The sequence below is a fragment of the Penicillium diatomitis genome (genome assembly GCF_028827545.1).
Source record: "Penicillium diatomitis strain IBT 30728 chromosome Unknown utg000008l_segment0_segment0, whole genome shotgun sequence".
In the NCBI taxonomy this organism is placed as follows: Eukaryota; Fungi; Ascomycota; class Eurotiomycetes; order Eurotiales; family Aspergillaceae; genus Penicillium; species Penicillium diatomitis.
Genome location: NW_026623180.1, coordinates 174,650 through 192,654, shown reverse-complemented (window position 1 = coordinate 192,654; position 18,005 = coordinate 174,650). Strand labels below are relative to the sequence as shown.

The following is an 18,005-nucleotide window of genomic DNA, read 5'->3' as shown; positions in this document are numbered from 1 at the left end:
CAACCATCAAAGGTAGGCCCTGAGGCCCTGATCAAATCGGTCGTGCGTAGCAAAAGGGTAGTCGCTGCACTACTTCTATTTGAAATCCCATGAATTCATTCCCGGGCTCGCTTCGTGTTACCCTGTATTCATAATTCGCAGGATTCCGAAGAAGTCCACGTGCTTCTGTCAAGGTTGATTCCTTCTTAGGTATCTATCTCCCGGTCTGCTGGCACGTCTTTTTCGCAAGGTACCATGCGACGGGCTGTCGGCTACTGACTCCTAGCATGCACGCAGGCTTTTTGAAATAGTCTCAAATTTTGTTGGTCAACATTGACTGGGAAGTTGAGAAGCAGACATGGGATTTCCACGTCCATTCTTTCATTGAATGAGTATAGTGTTTCCGAATAAGCTAGGGACCGAGAAAGATAAAAGATAACGCTGAATCGAAGAAACAAGGCTGAACCGCCAGGAGAGAAATCCAGTTCTTCATTTACTCGCGAACCAAGTTTTGAACAGGTCAGGACTAGGTCCAGCCCTTGAATATGGGTGTTAGTCGTTGGACCGTGTCGCAGACACCAGCAAGATCGATCGTACTGAGACACTCGCCACCAATACACTGATGCCCTGGCGGAAATGCAAGCGCTCGAAATTCGTTGTTCAAGAGAGTTGAGATGCGTTCAATGAAGGACTACGCACGGCCACGTAGGACCTGCTGGGATTCGTGAGAAAAGGCAGCTTCCAGAGAAGGGGCTTCTGTGCCGCATTTGCGGGCAGGATTTGCTTTGGGAAGACAGCAGAAAATGCTCTTCGCAAAGATCAAAATCCCTCTTTCGCCCACTGAGCGCTTGCCGTCATTTGCAGATGATATGCGCGCGGTAGTGTTGTTGTCGTTGCCGGCGGTTTGAGTGATTTGAAGCGAGGCAGAACTTGAAGTTGCGACATGTCTTGAGATTCTTGTGGCTGGTGAGGGTCCGGCTCGATCGTCGACTGTTACGGAACGGGATGCTTGTGGAGTCTCAGAGAATGACAATGGTCGGCCTTGCTGGTCGACCAGTACACACGAGGCGGTAGTAGAGTGACAGAGTTGCGAGGCTCCCCGACTAGAAGACACTGCTGGTATATTTGGATCTTGTCGTTGCTGGCGACGATTAGGCACATTGTTCTTTTCACGCTCGAAATCCTCTGTAGAAACTACCTCTGTTTCCGCGACAACAGGGGCAATTTGGGCAAAGGGGTGGTCGTGAATATTTCGAGCCATGTTCACGTTATGTCCACTCTGTCGAAATGGAAAACGACCATGGACTATGGTTCCATCGTCTGCTCTTCCAATCCCCGCGTAATGCTGCGATGTATTTTGTGTGTTGACTGTCGTCGACGAACCGAAGAACCTGCGAATCGCATCAACGTACGAGTTCAAACTCCGCCCACGATTGTTCCCATGATTCACTGTACCACCTGCTCGATCGGTCTCTCTGAGCAAGAATTGGTTGGCAAGACGGCATGCCTCGGGAGTGTTGAATGACGGCAGTCCTGGGGGTGTGGGTACTCTGCGTGGTGCAGGATATTGGGGCCGATTGGGCATTATGGCTGGACCGGGCTTGCCAGGCCAATTCCGCGGCCTCTGTTGCGGGACGTTGTCGAGCGATATAGCTCTGCAATGGGCATGTGCTCTGTGTGTCGTCTGCGCTGTCTGAGCTTGAATACCTGTGTATTGCTCGGATAGCGCCTGGTCGCGACATAGCAGAGTACTTGCTGGTCCCCGTCCCCTTCCCCGTTTCTGGCAATTGCGATTCAATGTCGACAACGGACTGCCGTTGGAGCTAGGAGCGGGGATAAACATGGCAATGTTAGCTGCCATTCCTTCTTCGAGAATAGGGGCCATGCGGTAGTCGCTTTCGCACTGTCGTGAGTTGCGGTCGGATGCATCGGCCACGCTGGCATTGTAGATGTCTTTCTCGTCGCTCCAGGCGTAGTCAGAGTCGAGGGAAGCTTCGTCACTGGAGAACATGCGCCTCACATTCAGTAAAGAATGACGCTGGGGAGGAGAGGGTTGGCACACCACTTGAGTGGTTGCTTGATCACAGAAAGCCGCCATCATTCAACTAAAACAAACCACGTCACATCACAGGGAACGGCGAGTGGCTGACAGAATCACAATGTGTGGCCTGGGATAATCGACTTCATGATTAATGGAAAGTGTACAGTACTGGTTGGTCAACGGTGCGACAGCCGCCGAGAATCAAAACATGCCATTATCATTATGCAATAACGCAGAAAGAGCAACCGACAGGTATGTGTACAGGTACCACTTGCCAACGTGGATGGCACCAAACATTCAAGATAGACATTTACTTCGTTATCATGACGGGGTACCCACAGGGCTGGCAAAAGGTTTGCCGGTGACTTGGGCGTGCTCTTTCCTGAGAGCTCGGAGGAGTCCTTCGAGCCTGCGCCGCTCCTCTTGTTCTCTCTGTGAATTGAAGCATTAGCGCAGAACATATGGTCCTTTTTCCAATCAATATTCCGCACCTTCAGATTTTTCATATTCTCGTTACGTGTATCACGCATCATCTTCTTGAATTCATTCTTCAGAACCATAAGTGAGGTCGTCTCGGACCCCTCGCGGCCCACGGAGCCTGGACTGTTCAAGTTCATCCAGTTGATACGTTCCTCGCTTAGCTGTTGCTCCAGCTGCTCGCACCGATCACGCATTGTGTCGAGGAGCCTCTCAAACTGCTCTCTTTCCTTCTCGAATTCAATGCTTGCCTTGGTCATCGCTTCATAATCGTCCAGAGTCTCGCGAAGTTCTCTCTCGAGGGTATCTGCACGTTGTTGAAGATTGCCGCTACCTTTCTGGCCCTTGAGCACCGCAAGCTCCTCCGTCAACTCGATATTGCGCGTCCGAAGATGATCGAGCTCCATCTGGATCTCAGGGTTTGCTGCGACCTCAGCAGCCCTTTGCGCTCGGGTGCCATAGGCTCCGTCGAGTTCGGCCTTGACCATGGTGAGTTCCGTGGTAATTCGGACCACTTCGCCTTCGAGCTCGGTCATTTCTCTTTGCATCTGGGCAGACCTTTCTTCGGCTTGGTCCCGTTGCGCAAGAGCCTCCTTCACTTGAGATTCGACTTGCTCTCGTTCAGCAGTGACTTGCTTCAGCTGAGCGTCAGCCTGATCACGTTGGCCGACAAGATCATTGAGTTGGGCGTCGTCGCGGTCACGTTGGTCGACAAGCTGCTTCAACTGTGCCTCAAATTCGTCACGCTGATCACATGCCGTCTTGAGCTGAGCATCCATTTGTTCGCGCTGACCATGTGCATCTTCCAAACGAGTGGTAGATTCGGTGCGTAGCTGCTGAATCTCTGCTTCGAGATGGGCGATCTCTTGCGTCGCACGCTCATAAGCCTCTTTGGCTTCCTCTGTGCGGTCATGTATTTCTCGAACTTCCTCGGCACGCAAGTCGGCTTCACTGTGAAGTGAGTCCACCACTCCCTGCAAGCGGCTGATTTCACCCTCGGCTTGCACCAGAGACGCCTTCACTTTTTCCGTTGAGGAACCGTCATTGCGCAGAGCCTCCATTTGTTGTGTGGTAGCTTCCACCTGATCTTGATAGGTTCTACTCTCCTGCTCAGAAGCCTCGAAGTTCCGACGCATCTGAGCCAACTGTTCCGTCAAGTCGGCAATATGAGCATCACGTTCGGCGTCCGACTTGTTGTTGAGCTCACGCTGTTGTTGGATCTGCGTAGTCAAAATACTCTTTTGCTCAAGTAAACCATCTACCCGGCTAGCTAGGGCGTCCACACCCGCTTGGAGATAGGAGAGTTGTTCCTGCAAGCCTTCACTATCTGAGAGCTCCGGTGGCGGAGGGAGGGCTGGAGACCGAGTCAAGCCGAATCGGTCGACGATGCCCTGCACCCGGCTGTTGATCTCCATGAGCTGGGCTTTGGAGACGTCTTCTGTCTCTGCAGACGAACCTTTGGTGTCGGGGGGCACGGCTCTGGTCGAGCCATACAAACGTAGAGAATCCACTCCATTTTCTAGATAAGCAAGATGTGTTTCGATTGAAGATGAAGGTGCGCCAGGATGTGGTGGTGGCTCCACAAATTCGTCGGGGTTGGCTTGCACCAGTAGCTGACACAGGCGGTCGCTGAGATCCTCGAGCCGCCTCTGCGACTGGCTGTCTATTGTCGCGCTTGGGGCAGAAACCTCGATCCTTCCATGGGTTCCGAAATGGTCCAAATGCTCGGGGGTTCGATACAAGCTGCGATCATCAAATTCAAGGTCGTCCTCTGGTTTCTCGTGCCTCTGCTCGTCAGTACGAGCTTTCTTCAGTCCCTTGTGGGTTATCTGCAGGACACCCGCAGTGTGTTCAAGCAGACGCCGAGAGATCTCGCTTGATCTGCCTTCCAGATTTCGTAGTTCCTGTGCTAGCTCGTCGCATCGCCTCTGACTGACGGCCAATTCCGAGTCGCTCTTTTCCAGACTCACAACGCCGAGTGAAGCATGACCGCCGTACTCACTGCTGCTCCGTGGGCTGGGAGGCCTGTCCAATTTTCCGAGAATTTGGGCCGCGTCTCGGAGTTTTGTCTCCAATGCGAGTTTGCGTTTGATGCTGTCGATCCGGGGCTTGAGAATGTTGCGTTCCTTTTTGAGGTGCTCTACTTCCTCGAACGGTAGGATCTCGTATCTGCTGCTGTCTTCGATGGCGGTCTCGGTCAAAAGGTACATTGTCACCGGGTCGCTCAGGTTGAGCTGGCCCGACTTTGAAGATTGGGTCGCATCGAGCTGTTGCCGTAAGTCCTTGGTCAGCCTGATACTGGGCCATAATGCTGTCTCGGTGATTAAACGGGCGAAGGTGCCCGGTAGTTCCCCTTACCGGCTCGTAGTGCGCTTGACCATTCTGGTGGTGGACTTCATCACGGTAGCCATCCACCACTGACTGCGCTGGGGGTCCATGGAGATCGGGAACGGTGGTGGTTGACATATAACGGGGGTTTCCGTAGGACGATTGACTGGAGCGGAGACTGATGTTCATTCTGGACGTTTCAGGGCGGAATGGAATGCCTCTGGCGGGACGGAGCGACGAGCGGAAGAAAAGGGTTTTCAGGAATGAATCATGCTGCGCACCGTGACCAAGAATGAAGAAACACTGAATGGATGCGGGACTGAGAGATGATCTCTACACAGTTTCGGGGACTCGAGTATGAGGAGTGATGTGGTGCGCGAGAGCAGAATAAGTGGCCTGGCTTCAATGTACACCCAGCTGAGGTACAGATGAAGGGTGCGCGGACTGCGGAGATGGCGGAGAAAAGTAGGCTAAGGAGGTCTCTGCCATTCAGGTACAGTGCGCGATCGCGGAAGAGGTCCCGTACCGGGGCTCCACATGATCCCATGGTTGACTCCAAGTCCTTCACACGTGCCTTGCGCACCCAGAGATCCTGTGTCGCACCACGCAGCTCATCTCTTTACGTGCCAGGGCTGGACTGGAGTTCTCGTCGACATCTGTCGAACCGACATCTGTCGAACCGAGCTCACTGAATCGAACAAGTCTGGGAAGGCGTTCAGAGACTTCCTCATTCCTTGAGTGCCCTGGGAAACCGCGGCGACACTTCTCCTGAGCTTCTGACCTTTCACCTCGTCACCCTTCTGTACTTCCAGATCGTATCGTACCTCAGTCGTCCATCTCACTGAAGGCCAGATCCTCATGGTATTTGTTTCGAGGAGGTGTGGCTCTACACAGAAGTACAATGTGCATCGTCATGGAACGCAAGATCAGACCGCCACGATGGATTGCTCCCATTCTGCCCCGGCAAAAAGATGCAGACTTTGTTCAAAGCTCCTTTGCGCGCCAACTGTGGGCGTGGGAGAAATTGAGACCTCATCTTGGGTGACAACTAGCCGTCGATTGCAAGCCCGATGAAGAGCACTCGGTTTCACGGAGTCGTCCCCGGCACCTACTGTAGCGGGTGTTTCTATTGCGACAGTTGGAAGTCCTCATGATGGAGGATCCATGAAAGTCGAGATCACTGGTCGAATGGCCAGCTCGACTGCCTGTCACCTGACAGACCTTCCTCGACTGGAGAACAGCCTCTGAAAACCACAGGCATGTCATTGCCCACATGTGCTCTTTCCGGGGCTCGAAGCCTGCTCATGATGTTCGACTGCATTTGGCAGAGCCAAGACACGCCTCTTCCAAGGCCATGGGTAGTAGGGATTTGCTCCGAAGGCATGAGAAGGATGGTGAATGGTGAAACCCCCCTCCATAGAAGTCTAGATTCGTAGTAGGTGCTACATCGCAACGAAGTATACTTCTAGGCTTGGTATCTCCACCTATCAACCCTCTATTTCGAACAGTCTTTCCCGGAGACTGGCGAGCAAGTCATTTCGATTCCCTATCTACAGTCTAGTATATGCAGTCTACAGTATCTGTTCGTAGCCAGGGAAGAGTCTGGGCCATGGCGCATGCAGCATGCGCCATCCGTTCCCGCGGGACTAGTGGCCTACGATATCGACGCGCCCTCTGCATGTGCCTCCCATCAACGGGTTACATGAGGTGATTCCCAAGTATGACGTGCCCAGACAGGCCGCCATCACACGGTCTCGTGCACTCGTCCAAACCGCGTTAGACTCGGTTGGGGAGACGGGAAGAGTCGCGGGAGTGTCATCACGAGGATCACCCCCTCCGAGAGAGTGTGCGCGACAAAGAAGCCGTGGCCCCGGCTTTCTGGCTTTGTCTCATCTGCCCCCGCCCGAAACCCTGCTTTGACAGTCTGATAGAAGAACGAAGAACGAAGAACTTGAGTACCGAATAGTCCTGCGACTCAACTTGCGAGTGGTGGTACTGGCGTCTTGGCTAGTGGCCCGTAGAGTGCTTTCCCCACACTTCAGCTCCAGGGTGACCTTTCCATTTTAAGCCTCCGGGTGGTCGCTGATCCTGAAATAAAGAGAGAGCGAGAGAGAGAGAAAGACGGAGAAAAAAAAGTTGAATTTCTCCCATCCTTGCGGTCCCAGTCACCTGAAATGTAACGCTGGTCCGGTGACTTCAACTCGTGTGGAAGGCGATCCATCCCGTCGCCATTACCATCGTAGTCCTGTCAGGGACGATTTCAACATGCCAACCGCCGAGGCCATTCCCCCGCAATCATCCACGCAGTGTAGAGTCTACAGGCGGCGGTTCTGGGGACTGATCGAACTCGTCTTGCTGAACATCATCGTGAGCTGGAATGTGAGTCTCACTCGTTGGAGAATGCCTTCCCCCCACACACACATCTGATAGCACGTCTTGTCTCACTTCCCGCGGGGCGATTATTAGTGGCTCACCTTCTCTTCAATATCTACGACCACGGCCGAATACTTTGGCGTCTCGGAGAGCGCAGTAAACTGGCTCAGTACCGGCTTCCAATTTGCTTTCTGCATTGTCAGTCCGTAAGTGAGCGGTCTTGTCATGGCACCAGCCCATCCCCCGGGGTCGATATTGATCCCCTGCTCCCGTTCGACGACGGGGATGCGCCGACTGGATACGTTGCAGTTGATCAACCTGAAAGCCTGACCGGGATGTAGATTTGTCATCTGGGTCCTCAACAAGGGCGGACCAAAGCCCGCCATTGTCATCACCGCGACGCTGCTGTTGGTCGGCAACTGGCTGCGCTATGCAGGCACCAAAGCCAACGGAGGCATCTTCGGCCTCGTCATGTTCGGTCAGATCATCATTGGTCTGGCACAACCGTTCTGCCTGTGCGCGCCAACGCGCTACAGCGACCTGTGGTTCTCAGCCAAGGGCCGGACGAGTGCTACCGCAGTCGCCAGTCTCGCGAATCCGCTGGGGGCTGCGATCGCACAGTTGGTAGATTCAATGTGGGCGAGTAGCCCATCCGACATTCCTGATATGGTGCTCTACATTTCCATCATTGTGCGTGATTCCTTCTCCGCTGCGCTGGGGTCTGGCGAGGCCGTTGCTCGACCCTCGCGAGACCGGGGCGCACCTGGCACGAGATCAACCGCTAATCCAGGAGTCATCCCATTCGATTAGTCCACCGTCGTGTGTATACCTGCATATTTCATTCCTGCAGAGCCGCCAACGCCCGCGAGCGCCTCGTCCTCAGAGCCTCGGACACCACTCGTCCCTGCGATGCGCCAGCTCTTCGCCACTCTGGAATTCTGGCTCCTCGTTGCCCCGTTCACGATCTATGTCGCTTTCTTCAACAGCATATCATCTCTCCTGAACCAGATTCTCAGTCCGTACGGGTTCTCCGAGACCGAAGCGGGCATTGCCGGCGCCATCCTGATCGTCGTCGGCCTGGTCGCTGCGGCCATCATGTCGCCCATTACCGATCGCTGGAAGCATTACCTGGGATCAATCCGGGTGCTCGTCCCCGTCATCGTCGCATCATACATCGGTCTCGTGTTTGCGCCGTCCAGCCCGGCAGGCATTGCACCCACGTACATTGTGATGGGTCTACTGGGCGCCTCCTCCTTCGCAATGCTCCCAATCGCGCTCGAGTATCTGGCCGAAATCACGTACCCCTTCTCTCCCGAAATCGGAAGCACCGTGTGTTGGACAGGCGGACAGCTGCTCGGCGCCTGTGCCATTCTGATCCAGGATGCATTGAAGGACGGACCGGACGGAAACCCTCCACGGAATATGCACCGAGCATTGATATTCTCGTGCGTGCTGTCCACGGTCGTGGCTCCCTTACCCATGTCCATCGGACTCTTTGGCCGGACTGTGCAACGTCGCCGGTGGGACGTTGATCGTGGTATTGAGCTTGGTGTCTCTTTCCAGGACTTTGATGAAGGGGACGTCGAAGGTAATAAGGCCGCTTCCAAGATACGAACAGATAGCGCGTTCCCCGAGCACCCGGCTAGTCCGTGAAGGGGGCATGAAGCAATTCATTTAATTGCCGAGCTCGATGTTGACGCTTCGATCAATGGCCGGATATAGGTGTGATGCGCGCGATGTATTTACAGCCCTTGACTCGTTTATTTCCCAGCGGGGATGCATATATCACAGTTGTCCACATCAAGGTCAACCTTGGTCCACTGACCTGGAACCCGTGACTCTTAATCACCATTTGTTTCAAAACTGGTCAACCCTATTTTTAAAATTCAGTCCAGAAGTGACGGATTGGGGTACGAGGGGGCTGCATCTGCCACTTGCCTCCTAGTAATGTGGACATGGAGCATCCGATGTTGGCGCATGGTATCTTACATACTCTGGGTCCGTATAAGAGGGGGAGGGCTTCTATTGATGAATCGAGTCCGAAGGTACAATCACGGTCAAGCAGGAAGTATACGTCATGGCAGTGATCTTGGGAGTTCGAGCCATAGTTCCGAGCACGATAAGGTCCGGTTTCAAAACACATGAGATTCGTCTTGAGGACACGATCAATAGAAGACACTAGCACAGTTGAAACAGGTGAAAGACCAGTTATCTGTACATGCAAGACCAGAGAGAAGGCGATCTATTAATGTTTCCTTTCCTTCTTCCCCTCCCGCCTTGACAAAAAAAAGAAGAAGAAACGACCACCATTTGCGCACATACACGGGCTGGCAATTGAGAAAAAAAAAAACGAGACCGTCAAGCCTCTTCTCGTCAAACCCCGCATTTTGAGATTCCAAAAATGTAGACGGCAGACTGTTCGAGGGATTTTGTAATGTACAGTCATCATATGCACGGATTCGCCCTTCTTCTCGAGAAATCAGGTCCAGATGTCCACTCCTCGAACCAGGCACAGAGGGGGCTGGGAGATTTGGCGAGATCGGTGCCTGGCTGGAGGCATGAGATCGAAAGAAGGGGTCTTAGATGAGAATCCGCTTATTTCAGCTGGCGCCAGAGCTTAGGGGCGGCGCAGGCGGTGGCACAGTGGGTGAGGTGGAAGACTGTTGAAATGTCAGCGTCATTATGTCCGATTCACCATGCATGGACAAGATGCCATGCTGCGAGGTTGATAAACCTCTTGCAAGTGATTGGCAACTTACACTCCTCAACACAGTCCTCCTTGGGGCCCTTGTAGTCTTCATCCTCTTGCTGGCGGGTGACGCGTTCGACACACTCATCGTAGTGGTGCTTGTAGGGAGCGCACTGGGCGGAGTTGGCGCACTCTGAAGAGATTTTGATTAGCGTGGAAGTCTATCGAGAGAAGGGATCGAGGAAGCGCGTTGCTCAAGATGCTCTCTAATGACGCATGTCTCGCAAATTGAGTGTTGCCCACAGTCGAATTCAAGGGATCCACATTGGATCGATTACGCATATAGATATTGCGAACTTGAAATGACAAAGGGCATTGCAGAATGTCATGCACGGGGCTCTCGTATATGGCGCAGGGTCACTCACCCTCCTCGAGCTTGGGCTTAATGTCCTCAGGCTCTTCCTCATCCTCTTCCTCTTCCTCCTCCTCCTCCTCCTCCTCTTCCTCCTCGGCCTCGGCCTCCTCCTCCTGAGGAGCCTCCTCGGATGACTCCTCGGGAGCGTCCTCGGACTTGTTCTCAGTGGTCTCTTCGGTCTTCTCGGCGGGCTCGGAGTCCTGGGGGGTGGAAGACTCAACGTCGGCGGCGGGAGCCTCAGCCTGGACCTCGGAGAAGCCCAGGGAGGAGACGACGTCAGAGAAAAAGTCGGCGAAACCCATTGCGACTGTCAATTGGAAATAACCGGCGAAGCGTCGTGGGACTGATGAATAGCGGGGGGGGGAGGGAGGGTTGTACGTGTGGGACTGCAAGCAGACGTGGTGAGGTTGAAGATCGGGAGGATGTGGTTTTCCAAGCTCGGACTGGAAAATCGGGACGCCCCGGCCGCTGAGAGCGCGCAATTGTGCTGCACGTGATTGGCCCGACTGCTGTGGTCCCCCATCGCCCTTCGGACTGAGCTGATCGAAGGACAATTCGAATTGTCCGTTCACTCTGAGCGAGCGCATTTAATTCATATGAACTTTTTGAAGCATGATTGATTATTTTCCGTGGAATCGAATGAAGAGTCAACTTCGAATTGCTTGGAAGAAAGCTCTGTGTGAGCTCTGTGTCTACATCAAATTTCCTGTGTCTCAGACACTCAACTGCCAAAACACCCATGTTGCGGGCTTTTCAAGTTCATGGGAATCATCAAGTAGTAATGTACATGCAATTAGATATCTCATTGACTTCCGTGAGAAAGCCAGACTCATTAAAAGGTGTCATAAAAATAAAAGGAAGAAGGCGCCAGATTCATGGCCAATCCGTGTCCCTCGCCTCAGCTCTCACTCACATAACCACTTAACCTGCACGTCGAAGTCTCTCCTCCAGCTCTTGAGCCACACTCTGAGACTGCACCTCCTCATAGCAGGGTGGTGGCTCCGCTGGTTCAGCTCCACTTGTAGAGGGCTGACGGGTGTGCTGTGGACGCGCGGAGAGTGCATCGTCAACCAGAGGGGGCGCCGACGCCTGCGGGCCATCGTAGGCCGGCAACTCGTCCAGGTGCACCGCAGAAAGATCGACGCCCTGCATCCCTCTGCCTGCATCTCCGATATTTTCCACCGCCTGTTCTAAGCGCTCACGGATGCGCTCAAAGTTTGTGTGGAAGTCAAAGGCACCGCCTTCTTTGAAGGTCACCTTGACTTGGATGGCGGGGAGAGAAGGAGGAAAGCCACCACCTGCAACAGGCTGAACGAGGGCTGTCCAGACATTTGGGCCGAAGAAGGGCGCGGACACGTGCGAGTCCCGAACGTTCAGTAAGGGCGCGGAGAAAGACTGGAAGGTCGCGGTGTTTGACTCGGGAAGGTAAACGACCTAAGTCCATTGAGGTGGTCAGTGATCCAGCGCGCAGAAAACAGAGGATGGGAGTGATAAGGTAGGAGCCGCGGCCATACTCGCTGATTAGTCAGGTAGATATTGCCAGCAGGAATCGAGTGCGAGAAATCGTCCCTGCCCGTGTAGCCTGGTGGCGGAGTCAGAGCAAGGCGAGCGCGGGGAGGTGACGAGTAGACCATGCGTTCGTTGGGAAGACGGACGAAGCCGTCTTGCTCGTGAAGCATGACCCAGCTGAAGTCATATGTCAGAGCTAAGACTTCTCATGCAGAATTGTTCTCGCGACCTGGGAGAGTATACATACTTGATAGACATCGCGAGACGATGCGCAGAGGTCGTGGGATTGATAGGATCTGACGTTTGGGAGGAGAAGAAGATGAAATGTGAGATGGTTAACTTCTTAGCGTGATTGAGAGTTGTTTGTGTCGCACGTGATTATGATCGTGAGTGTGAAGGCGGAGTGAACACTGCAAGTCGAGGCCAAGTAAAGGGTGTTGGGTGTGCCTTGCACTGGATGAAGGGTTGTACACTATGGCGTACACGAGATCGTAGTGGTGAAGAGTGCGCTTCTAGAATTCGCTCGACATGAGCCGAACCACGCGGGTCTGTAGTGGAAGGTTGCGGGGCAGGTGGGGAAGGGTTGGGCTTTAGGCTGCTGGAGTCTCGATGGACGACCAGCCGTTAGCGGCTGCCATTCTCCCATGGACCATGATCTTGAGGCTAATTTGAGCATTGATCAGAAATGGATTGTTGCGAAACCAGCTACTAAAACACCAGAGTAGACAAGATAGGCTAACCTGAGTGACAAGTACATGACTTGATTAGATTCCCTAGCGAGGCATTGTTAACCGGTCGGTTGGTGGTATAAGCCAAGGTACTGGCTTATTCGCACTAAAGCTGACAGGCTATAGTCACCATTGTGGATAGTGAGTGTATTCTGTGACTCGACCGACGATCCTTTTTGATACCGTCCTAATGTTGTTCACCCCGATCAAGAATTTGCCTTGATTCAGCTTGAAACCTTAGACAAAAGTATTTCAGGAATCAAGACATAGCAGCTTCTGTTCTTTCCAGCCGTAGCAATGACTGATGGAGCTCGGCAGGTACACAAAACCTCTCGGCGCTGGCTTAAACCCATGTTTTTCCTTCATCTCGTTGAGAGTGATGATCTTTCGGAGTTCGCACACACTTCAGTGACCATCTTCCAATGTAGGCGAAGTCATACCCCGCCCAGTGTTGACATCGTGTCTGAACTCCATACTACCGAGGCCGTCCTCCGGTAAAGGGGCGTTGCCAGGGTTTCGCGCTCGAGCTGGCGGTATATCGCAAACATGGGTGATACTTGAATGAGGTGTAGTTCAGTAAAAGCAGATCCTATTCACCTCACCGAGACAGTATTTTCTCAATTCGTAGTTCTTTGCCCCGTCAAAGATTTTTTCCATATGGAGGGATCTTCCACGTGGGTAAGATAACATCGCTGTGATTTGGAAAGCATTTACTTGTGTATTCATTGCACAGGGCATCAGAGACCCAGCCGCGCCCTAAAGGCGAGGTTAAAGATGTAGGTACCATACAACTTCGCACTAGAGGAAACGAGTAGGAAACGAATTCCGGGATACTGACGTAGAGAGGGAGGGGAGATAGACTGGAATTGTGATCAATGATATAGACTCTTGATGTATTAGCTATAAAAGTAGGTGCAGTCACTGAAAGATTAAAAGGCATGAGGGTGGGATTACTGCCGAGGAGATGGAGTTTCTATCTTTGTAGAAGGCATGGATGGACTGCTGTGAGCGGCAGAACCAGATATCCTCCAAGCAATAAGGTAGTACTGCAAACTGCAAAGTACATGGATTGAAAATAGTCCGAGAACCCATAGAAAAGAAATGACTACCTAAACGCCTACCTGATATAGAAACCCAGTGCGCTGGTATTCGCCCAAAGACACATTTTTCATTTCGGTGCGTAATGAAAGCCGATAAGGGACTAGCCCCGAGAACGTTCGACAGAGGCCACCAAAGGATGCCATTGCCATTGACCAGCCCTGGGGTCCCTGCTTGTTCCAATATCAGAAAAAAGAAGTGTTTGTAGATATCGATCGACAGGAAGGAAAAGAGAAAGGTGAAAACACAACTTAATTGGTATAAAGGAATGAGAAGGAAGAGAGGCTATCTAATGTGCAGGTTTGTGGGTCCATCGGTGGTGAGTCGGCAGGATCATTTAAACAAAAGGGCCCAGTCGAATCAACCCGGACAACTTTCTGCTTGGAAAACCCACAGTGAGTGGCTTGCTTTATTGAAAATAAGCACCGTGGGGTGCGCAGTGGAAAGAGCTAACGTTGCTGGATCTGTGACACACATGAAGGTATCTCGTGTCGCCGTATTAACCCCCAAAATGTTGAACAAACACAGCAAGATGGAACCACGAGACTGAACCGGGAGCCCAGCTATGTTCTTTCTGGTTCGAAGGAATTGTACTCCCGAGCTGACAGCTGGTTACCATATTTGGATTAAGATTGTATCAAAGGCAACGAGGTAGTACTATCATCTATAAACTCGGTGGGCGTAACATTCCCACTGTCTGTAAATTGGTAGCATTCAAACGTAGTGTATTCAGTGAGCTATGAAACTTCGCAATTTCGATTGATCCTGAGATAAGATGTTGCAGTTTCCATGGTCGTAGTCTTGACTTTCTGCGAGATCCAACAGCTCATGTCTCATTGAACAGGTTCCCGTCTGCTCATGTTCCGCACAATTCATTCCCAAGCATCGATGATAAAGCTTCCGCCTTCCGCTAGTAGGTAGGTTCCAAGTTAGGTAGTGAGGTAGTGCCCGGAAAGCAGCGTTATCAACAATCCGCTCAAAGTTAGAGGTGAGGGAGAGGGTAGTCAGAGTACTACTAGACACTGTAAAGCATCGTCATTGTTGCCATCCTTATTCCTTACGATATGCGGCAAATAGTATATACATAGTACTACTTACTACTTATGTAGTAGTCATGTACTATATACCTAGTTAGGTTAGTGTAACGTAGGTCTAGTGTTTAAGTAAGCAAATCGAACGATTGAAGTCTATAAGTCCGGCAAATGAGGAAACCGCGATTCTGGAACTATCTTCGGCGTGACGTGGATAGTCGATAGGAACACGGACCTATGCACTCCCCCATGTGTTCTCCCCTCTATTACTCAACATCACCTTTCTAGCCCGCGGTGGTGCTTCCTACAAATCTGTCTCTCACTCTGAAGCTCGTATGTTGCCCCCGCTGTCGGAAACAAACGGTTGTGCACAAGCGAAGACCCAACCTTGTCTCCACCAAGGTCGACTGACCACCAGAAACGGAATCAAGGCGAGCTCGAAAGCGGGGCCCGGCTCGCGACCAGCTTAGTAGCAGGCATTACATACTAAAATTTGGGCGGGCCGCCCGTGCGCATCGCCAAGTTACATGTGAAGTGTGCTCTGCCCCAAACACATTAGGACTTTCTGATCACCTGCTCCAAAGTCTCGTGTGTGCTGTCACTCTCGACAACACAACCACCGAGATGGGGAAGAACAAGGTGTATATTCCTCCCCTGATCGGGTGGCTATACGATCTGGTCCTTTGGACATTCTCCGTCCTCATCGACCTCTTCTTTCGAGAGGTACACCCTCGTGGATCATGGAAGATTCCTCGTCGGGGGCCGATTATCATCGTGGCTGCTCCCCATGCAAATCAGGTAGGCGAGGCGGGCTTTCAATGTACGGCTACTACACGCACAGCGCTAACTTGAACATCGGTGCTTTCTCTTGGGTAGTTTGTCGATTCGCTGGTCCTCATGCGTGTGATTCGCAGCGAAGCACACCGACGAATTTCATGGCTCATTGCGGAGAAGTCCTTTCGGCGCAAGTTCATCGGTCTCCTGGCAAGAGGCATCGGCACCTTGCCCGTGGCGCGCGCAATGGATAACCTGAAACCCGGGACCGGAACCATCTACCTGCCCGACCCTGTCAATGAACCCAAGCTCCTCCGCGGTGTGGGTACGAACTTCGAAGGCCCCGGATTTGAGGCAGAGGGTACTATTGCTTTGCCCACCATCAACGGCACAGCGCATAGTACGGCAATTGCGGAGATTCGAGGACCCGAAGAGCTGGTCCTCAAGAAACCCTTCACGCACAAAGATGCACTTTCCCAATTGACGGGCCGCAAAGATATTGACGACGATGGCAAGTTCACAGGAGCTGGATCGGAAAAGAACCCCGAGTTCAAAGGCACACAGTTCAAAGTCGCGCCGCATGTGGATCAGACGGCCGTTTACGAGGCTGTCTTTGCCAGGTTGAATGCTGGCGGCTGTGTGGGCATTTTTCCCGAGGGTGGAAGCCATGATCGACCCTCTCTACTACCTCTGAAAGGTACCGTTGTTGATCGAATTTACAGTATGGCGCAGACATGGTTGCTGACCGTACGATAGCTGGTGTGGCTTTGATGGCCCTGGGCACTCTAGCAGATAACCCGGATTGTGGTCTAAAGATCGTTCCTTGTGGCATGAACTATTTCCATGCACACAAGTTCCGCTCCCGTGCTGTGATCGAGTTCGGTAACCCCGTTGAGGTTCCCAAAGAACTGGTGGACCAATTCAGGAAGGGTGAACGTCGTGAATCAGTTGGCGCACTGCTTGACATCATTTATCAAAGCTTGGTGGCAGTGACTGTGACCAGTCCTGATTATGAAACCTTGATGGTACGAGATCCTCGGGGCTTCGCACTCATCTTGAATGCCGTGATACAATATGCTGACGCAACGTAGGTCATTCAAGCTGCTCGTCGACTCTACAATACCAAAGGAAAGAAGCTTCCTCTTCCCATGGTCGTGGAGCTCAATCGACGTCTTGTCAAAGGCTATGCCCACTTCAAAGATGATCCACGTATCGTGAACCTACGAAATGCCATTGCAAGCTACAACAAGCAGCTTCGAATCCTCGGCATTCGAGACCACCAGGTCGCCTATGCCAAGTTCTCGTTCCTGCAAGTCATTGCCATGTTGATCTACCGCCTGGGCAAACTCGCCCTTCTCACCATCGGCACTCTTCCTGGCCTGCTGCTTTTTACCCCGGTATTCATTGCCACCAAGTACTTGTCCATGAAAAAGTCCAAGGAAGCCCTGGCGGCGTCGACGGTGAAATTGCAAGGCCGCGATGTCATGGCGACTTGGAAGCTGCTGATCGCGCTCGCCTTTGCTCCGGCTGTCTATGCGACCTATACTGCCATCTTCACCTACTGGACCTATCGCAATCGGATTCAGGGCTTGATACCTGACTGGGTGCCCCTTTGGTTGATGGTGATTGTTGGCATGGTGGGCTTCCCCACCATCACTTTCGCGGCTCTTCGGATCGGAGAGGTTGGTATGGATATCGTGAAATCCTTGCGACCCCTGGTCCTGTCTCTGAACCCGTCCTCGGCAAACACCCTCGTTCAGTTGCGCGAAAGACGCGCCATGCTCGCGCAGCAAGTTACAGATGCGATCAACACCATGGGTCCCGAACTGTTCCCCGACTTTGATGCCGCTCGAATCGTGACTGACCCCTTCCGCGAGGTCAGCGACGAATCCACGGTCGCGCGGGAAGCACCACCGCCCCAGCGCAGTCAAGAGAACAAGACCAGCGACACATGGACCTCGTCCGAGCCTCTCCCTCGCAACGAGTCCTTCCAAAATCTGGCCAATATTGGCTTCTTCTCGACTCGACCCCCCAGTCGCAATCGAAGCCGTAGTCGGTCTTCGGGACCACGACCCGGTTCACGACACGGGATGAAGCCGCTGAGTCCCATGACGCTTCAGAATGATCCAATGGATGATGTCAGTTCGCGCATCCGTGACGCTATGAGAGAGCGAGGGGAGCGACGACGAAGACGCAGCGAGGATGGCAGCTGGGATATGGCCAGCTCGGGGACTGGGACGCCATCCAGCGGGGACGAGATGCGAAAGGATCTGTAATTTCATCTCATGACCTTGTCCATAATGGCCGTCTGGTGCCTTTCCACACGTTTTCTGGTGTTCAGGGTGAACTGTCGCGCTCTTCTCATCCTTATCTATCATGACGGTTCGCAGGAAATTATCTCCCCCGGCGTAGACATGTTGTGGTTGGTTTCGCGTTTCGCATGAGATTTCTCCAATCACAGGCGCCGCTTGCGGAACGAGACGCCGAGGCCCGGTTCGATTATCTTCAAACACTAACCTTATCGCCTGTTCTTGTGAACGTGAAACACGTTCGCACTTTGTTA

The 18,005-nt window shown here is 52.7% G+C and overlaps 6 protein-coding genes across 6 annotated transcripts; 2 read left to right on the top strand and 4 right to left on the bottom strand.

Annotated features, from left to right (window-relative positions):
- Positions 1-670: 670 nt before the first annotated feature.
- On the bottom strand, positions 671-2,077 carry N7539_006153 (uncharacterized protein; the record flags this gene model as incomplete). The annotated part of the gene is made up of 1 exon (XM_056935755.1): positions 671-2,077. The coding sequence occupies one exon, from the start codon at positions 2,075-2,077 to the stop codon at positions 671-673; it is 1,407 nt and encodes a 468-aa protein (XP_056788679.1).
- A 264-nt stretch (positions 2,078-2,341) lies between these two features.
- Positions 2,342-5,014, bottom strand: N7539_006152 (involucrin repeat protein; the record flags this gene model as incomplete). The annotated part of the gene is made up of 3 exons (XM_056935754.1): positions 2,342-2,452; positions 2,512-4,764; positions 4,856-5,014. The coding sequence occupies 3 exons, from the start codon at positions 5,012-5,014 to the stop codon at positions 2,342-2,344; spliced, it is 2,523 nt and encodes an 840-aa protein (XP_056788678.1).
- Positions 5,015-7,090: 2,076 nt separating this feature from the next.
- On the top strand, positions 7,091-8,851 carry N7539_006151 (putative cell surface receptor/MFS transporter (FLVCR); the record flags this gene model as incomplete). The annotated part of the gene is made up of 4 exons (XM_056935753.1): positions 7,091-7,204; positions 7,292-7,404; positions 7,540-7,930; positions 8,009-8,851. 4 exons carry the CDS (start codon positions 7,091-7,093, stop codon positions 8,849-8,851), a joined length of 1,461 nt encoding a protein of 486 aa, XP_056788677.1.
- A 942-nt stretch (positions 8,852-9,793) lies between these two features.
- On the bottom strand, positions 9,794-10,889 carry N7539_006150 (cytochrome b-c1 complex subunit 6 family protein; the record flags this gene model as incomplete). The annotated part of the gene is made up of 3 exons (XM_056935752.1): positions 9,794-9,858; positions 9,958-10,080; positions 10,313-10,889. 3 exons carry the CDS (start codon positions 10,887-10,889, stop codon positions 9,794-9,796), a joined length of 765 nt encoding a protein of 254 aa, XP_056788676.1.
- A 334-nt stretch (positions 10,890-11,223) lies between these two features.
- On the bottom strand, positions 11,224-12,069 carry N7539_006149 (GRAM domain-containing protein; the record flags this gene model as incomplete). The annotated part of the gene is made up of 3 exons (XM_056935751.1): positions 11,224-11,736; positions 11,817-11,988; positions 12,059-12,069. 3 exons carry the CDS (start codon positions 12,067-12,069, stop codon positions 11,224-11,226), a joined length of 696 nt encoding a protein of 231 aa, XP_056788675.1.
- Positions 12,070-15,292: 3,223 nt separating this feature from the next.
- N7539_006148 (putative glycerol-3-phosphate acyltransferase Sct1) lies at positions 15,293-17,718 on the top strand (the record flags this gene model as incomplete). The annotated part of the gene is made up of 4 exons (XM_056935750.1): positions 15,293-15,466; positions 15,545-16,139; positions 16,199-16,467; positions 16,534-17,718. The coding sequence occupies 4 exons, from the start codon at positions 15,293-15,295 to the stop codon at positions 17,716-17,718; spliced, it is 2,223 nt and encodes a 740-aa protein (XP_056788674.1).
- Positions 17,719-18,005: the final 287 nt, after the last annotated feature.